This window comes from Hipposideros armiger, unplaced genomic scaffold (assembly GCF_001890085.2).
Source record: "Hipposideros armiger isolate ML-2016 unplaced genomic scaffold, ASM189008v1 scaffold_2, whole genome shotgun sequence".
In the NCBI taxonomy this organism is placed as follows: domain Eukaryota; kingdom Metazoa; phylum Chordata; class Mammalia; order Chiroptera; family Hipposideridae; genus Hipposideros; species Hipposideros armiger.
Genome location: NW_017731352.1, coordinates 3,230,333 through 3,236,181, shown reverse-complemented (window position 1 = coordinate 3,236,181; position 5,849 = coordinate 3,230,333). Strand labels below are relative to the sequence as shown.

Genomic DNA, 5,849 nt, shown 5'->3' with positions numbered 1-5,849 from the left:
TGGGGAATTGGGGGGATGGGAACAGTGCTGGGCAATTGGGGGAAGGGGAACAGACAAGTTGCTGTCGTTTTGTTCTTCAATCTAGTTGTGGAGGACGTTGCTTCGCTGGCCCAAGTTGGCACCATCATTGCGCTCTTCCTGGGTGAGGCAGATCAGTCTCCGGCTTCTGGACAGCTGCTCACGCTGGCTGCTGACTATATACAGTAGCCCATGGCATCCCACTGCCACAGGGGCTGCAGTCTACACCGTCGTCGGTGACCCACGGCAGCCAAGCTCCAGGTTGAGCTGCTGTTCAGCATCTTAGCTGTAGAGGGCAGTGTCACTGGCCCTCATGTGGGATCCGAACCGGGACCCTCTGGCGTCCCTAGCCAATTCTTAACCATCGTGCCACTTGGCCGGCCCCCTGTATTCTTGAAAGAGTGTTTTGTTTCTTTTGCATTTGGAATCACAGCCTGAGGTTCTGCATGTAAACTCTTTTGTGTTTCCTTGAATGCATAGATAAGTTTGGGAGAATTATCTATGCAATATTGAGTCTTCTACTCTATAAATATAGTACATGTGCTTTTATTTACATGTTCTTTAATTTCTCTCATAACTTTCTATGTTAGTATATAGAGATGTTAAATGTCTGTTAGATTATTTTTAGACTTGGTAATTTTTGATGCCCTTGTAAAGAGAATAGTTTGAAAACTTAACTATTTGTTCCTGGTATATAATAAATATACATGTATATGTATAATAAATATAGTTTATGTACGAGTTGTGATCAAACAATATGGTGAATGTTTAACAAAAATTTATTATAGTAAAATACATGTTGCAATTAATCCCCCTCAAAATACCTCCCCTCGCTTCGAACACACTTATCCCATAGTTCTTGCCACTTTCTGAAGCCGTTCTAGAAGTCTTCTTTCGTGAGTGTCTTTAGTTGCACCGTCGTGGCTGCCTCGATGTCCTGAATCGATTCAAAACATTTACCTGTCACGGTCATTTTGACTTTGAGGAAGAGCTAGAAGCCCCACAGTGCCAGATCCGGTGAATAAGGTGGATGAGGACACACCATAATGTTTATATTTGACAGAAATTGCTGTACCAGAAGCGATGTGTGACACGGAGCATTGTTACTATGGAGGATGAAGTAAAGACACTCATGAAAGAGGACTTCCACAACTGCTTCAGAAAGTGGCAAGAACAGATGCCGGCCGAGTGGCGCGTTGGTTAAGAGCTGGCTTGGGATGCCAGCTCTGAGCAGCAGGGCCCTGGTTCGGATCCCACATGAGGGTCAGTGACACTACTCTTATCTACCTTGAACTGGGCTGCCATGAGTCGTCAGCAACGGCTTAGGCTGCAGCCCCTGCTGCAGTTGGCTGCCATGAGCTACCGTGAATGGCTGGCAGCCAGCGTGAGCAGCCGGCAGTTGGTGTGAGCTGCCAGGAGCCACCGTGAGTGGCCGTCAGAGGCCGGTGACCGATTTGCCTCACCCGGGAAGAGCGCAATGATAATACAACATGGGCCAGTGTTGCGGCATCCTCCACAACTAGACTTAAAAAAGAACAGAAGGACAGCAACTTGTCTGTTCCCCTTTCCCTGATTTCCCAATAAAATCTAAAAAGAAAGAAAGTGGCAAGAAGGATGGGATAAGTGTGGGATAAGTGTGTTAGAAGCAAGGGAGAGTATTCTGAAGGGGATTAATGGCAGTGTCTTACTGTAATACATTTTTAGAAATTTAAACATTCACTGTATTTTGTGATCACACCATATATTTATTATTTGTATTAACTTTCTAAGCAGCAATCTTAAAGCAGTTAATTCCAAAAAAGTTTATCTGAAAATTATTTTGGATTTCCTACTTACATAATCATATCATCTCAGAGTAATCCTTTGATTTTAATTCTTCCTTTCTAATCCCATGCCTTTTATTTACTTTGTTGCCTGTTGCACTGTCTAGGCTCTTTAGTTGAAGTTGAATTGAAGGCATTCTTCTTTTGTTCCTAGTCTCAGAAGGAAAAGTTTTTACATTTTACCATTAAAATAGTATTCACTATAGGACTTATGTAGATGTCTTTGATTAGATTAGAATGAAGCCATATATTCTGTATTTGCTAATTTGTTCTTGATTTATATCCCTTGCCTTTGTCAAGGCTTAGTATCTTAGTTTGTTGTTAGGTGATTTGTTGAAGATTTTTATTCTTACAGTTAAACCACTATTTTTGAGAATAAAACTATAAGCACTTCAGGTTTAGAAATGCGTTGGAATATTGTGCAGAAAAAAATAAGGGAGCAGTTTTATCTTAGATTGGAGTAATTACAGTTAGAGGTTAATTCAATAAAGAGTTGTTGATAGTAATCATTGTGTACCTATAAAATATATATATGCCTTAAATGGATAGTGAAGTGACTAGAAATCAGAGTTAATTCAGTATTTTTAGAAGGAAGGCTGAGATGCTTTATTAAAAAAACTAAGGTAGTTTTTATTAAAAAACTAATAAAGTGCTATAGTATTTTGGTTGCTACCATAGAAAGAGGTATAGCGTAGTATGTAGTAAGATGGTATTTTTTGGATGGATGATTCCCTTTTCACTAAGAAACTAATAATTCTTCAGATTGGTGTGTGTGTGTGTGTGTGTGTGTGTGTGTGTGTGTGTGTTAAATTACTTACCTGATATGTGTGTAATCCTAATTCTTAGTTTATCCTTTTCAGAATAAATAAAATGTGTGTAGTTTTAGATCTTGTGTTTGATTTGTTAAATGATCTTGTTTTTAATTAAAGTGAAAGACACATGTATTTCACATGTTCATTTTACATTAATGTCATCTTTATTTCTTTATAGATTAGAATATGGCTACATATCCCTGCTGTCATGCAGCACATTATCCCTTTTAGGACCTATGTTATCAGGTAAGTTTATAAAATCTTTTCTTTCTGATTATCATTTTAATATAGTTAAACAATTTATAATACATTAAATAATTATATTGTTTGAAAGCCCCTTGCATTCACATTCTCTAGAGAAAATTTTATTTGACATTTTGGTGTATAGTATTTTTTATGCATATGTAGGTTTATATTTAATGTTTACTTTTAAGCAATTTATGTTGGACTTTTTCTTACGTAAGTTTAGAAAAAGAATTAAAGAGATTAATAATGGTTACATGGTGTTCCACTATCTTCAGTCAACAAATATCTATATACTATGTATTATGTTCTAGGCACTGGGGATATAGTAGAGAAGAAAATATTTCTTCTTTTTTGCCATCTATACAAAATAAATAAATGATATAGTTCATCAGATGATGAGTATTACAGAGAAAAATAGCAGCAAAGGTGGATTGAGAGTACTAGAGGATGGGTAACAATTTTAAATATCTAAATAGAAAAGGTTCATTGAGGAGGTGAAAGGTGAGTTTTGGAAATCTCAGCTTAGGAAGGAAACCTGTGAAGAGGATAGAGAAAAAAATTGTATTGATTAGACCTAGAGTATGAACTGTTAAGAGTTCTTTTTTTTTTTTTTTAAGATTTTTATTGGGGAATAGGGGGATGAGAGCAGCGCTGGGGAATTGGGGGAAGGGGAACAGACAAGTTGCTGTCGTTTTGTTCTTCAGTCTAGTTGTGGAGGACGTTGCTTCACTGGCCCAAGTTGGCACCATCATTGCGCTCTTCCCGGGTGAGGCAGATCAGTCGCTGGCTTCTGGACGGCTGCTCACCGCGGCTCCGCTCACGCTAGCTGCTGGCTATGTACGGTAGCCCATGGCAACCCACTGCCGCAGGGGCTGCAGCCTACGCTGTAGCCATAGCCAGTGACTCTCGGCAGCCCAGCTCCAGGTTGAGCTGTTGTTCAGCATCTTAGCTGTAGAAGGCAGTGTTACTGGCCCTCATATGTGGGTTCCGAACTGGGGCCTTCTGGCGTCCTAAGCCAGCTCTTAGCCATCGTGCCACTCTGCCGGCCCGAAAACTTTTTTAAGAGTTATTCTCTTAGCCACTTTCAAATACAGAATACAATGTTACTAGCTATAGTCACTATCCTGTACATTACATCCTCATTCTCTGTCATTTCTTTTTTAAAATTTAAACTAAAGAACATATATTTATTTTTCACCAAGACTTTATCTTGAGGATATAACTAAACTCTGTCACCACCCTCAACTCCAGCTTGAAGAAGTGCTAGTACAGTGAATGTTATAAAGCAGGCATGAACAGTTTTTGAAGGACTAGAACCAACATCAACTGACAAAGAACAGCTTCCATCTAATAATCATAAAAATGTTAAAGTAAAAAAAAAAAAAGAAACAAAAAGTCGCGTGATGGGGGTTTTAGATTGACCAAGATCCTCACATTTCATCTAACACATTCAGTCCTGGCTAGAGTGTACCAAATTGCAAACGGGATTACTATAATACAGAACTTGCACTACAGCACGCTGTATACACTTGTGTTCCAAATCCACCTCCATCCCCTTCATGCTTCCACCACAACTATTTTCTGGGCTGTTGGGCTTGTCAACCAAGGAGCACAAACGAGGTGTGACAACTAAGTTCGCGACCTGATTCTAGAAAAAGTGCTACATACCTCATTGCTGAATATAACTATGGTCACCTTCAAAGTTCTCCCCTTGGGAAGCTATGCACTGACACCAATTGCTTCAAAGCAGTTTTGGAACTATTTCTGGGATGGCCATCAGAGCTTTCGTTGTGTTACCCTTGATGCCCTGAATGCCATCAAAATGTCTTCCTTTCAATATTTCCTTTATCTTTGGGTAAAGAAAGAAATCATTGGGGGCAGATCAGGTGAGTAGGGAGGGTGTTCCAATTCAGTTAACAGTATTTGTTTACTGGCTAAAAACTCCCTCAGACATTGCCGTGTGAACTGGCACATTGTCATGATGCAAGACCTCCTTCGGGACCATTTTGGCACACACCTTTCTCATGCCAAGATTTTCAGTTAAGATTTCCCTGTTTCTCTATTGATGTTTATTTGGTCTGCTGTGCTTCTCACAGTCAGCAGATGATTTTGATGCACAATTTGAAGAATTTCCGTAGTGTTTTTGTCAGTTATGCTTGTTACTGGCTGCCTTGACCTCTCTCTTTATCAGTGACATGTTCTCTCTCCTCAGAAAAACGTTTAATCCTTTTGTACACTGCTGTTTTCTTCATGGCATTATCCCCATAACTTGGACTAACATGTCCTTGATTTCACTTCCACTCTTGTCTAGTTTAACAAGAAATTTAATGTTTATTTGTTGCTCTAATTCAAGCTCAGACATTCTTGCGATGGCCCACAAAAATACGCAACAACAATAATGAATGCCACTCAGCAAGACACCGCCACACATTGACATGAACACAGCTGTGAGATCCTGATATACCAAGGTTATGAAACCTTACTGAGCTGTTTGTACAGTGCTCCCCCAATGTAAGCGCATGGTGGCAAGTTCGTGAGCTTGATTGTCAGACCTTGTAGATCTTTTTTTTAATAGTCTTTGTTATACGGCTGGCTTGTCTGGGTATCAGCTCGGTAAACAAGGCAGCTGCAGTCTGTCAGATCATCAATAAAATCAAGCAATTGACTGATGCCATATGTGATAGAGGGGCTGTTGGGATTCATTCTCTTGAGATGTTCTTCATACATTTTGCAAACGCCTTCCATGCATTCATTCCTAGTCTGCATAAGTTCTTCCTTCTGGCCTCTTGGTAGGCTGTATCAGCAAAATGGTGTGAGATCATGCCAAACTTCGCTGAAGCCGACACTGCCCTCCCTGTATTTTTTTTTTTTTTAAGATTTTTATTGGGGAATTGGGGGGATGGGAACAGTGCTGGGCAATTGGGGGAAGGGGAACAGACAAGTTGCTGTC

At 39.8% G+C, this 5,849-nt stretch overlaps 1 protein-coding gene and 1 pseudogene across 6 annotated transcripts in view; one reads left to right on the top strand and one right to left on the bottom strand.

Annotated features, from left to right (window-relative positions):
* USP34 (ubiquitin specific peptidase 34) overlaps window positions 1–5,849 on the top strand; it is a 228,810-nt gene that overhangs the window by 65,269 nt on the left and 157,692 nt on the right. For all 6 annotated transcript variants that reach the window (XR_002122789.1, XM_019632979.1, XM_019632906.1 and 3 more), the window contains exon 6: window positions 2,832–2,899. Coding sequence is in view for 5 of the 6 variants with exons in the window: in XM_019632979.1 (XP_019488524.1) it covers window positions 2,832–2,899 (68 nt within the window). In the remaining variant the exon portion in view is untranslated. The remainder of the gene's footprint in view (window positions 1–2,831; window positions 2,900–5,849) is intronic.
* Window positions 4,474–5,714, bottom strand: LOC109379315 (enhancer of rudimentary homolog pseudogene; annotated as a pseudogene).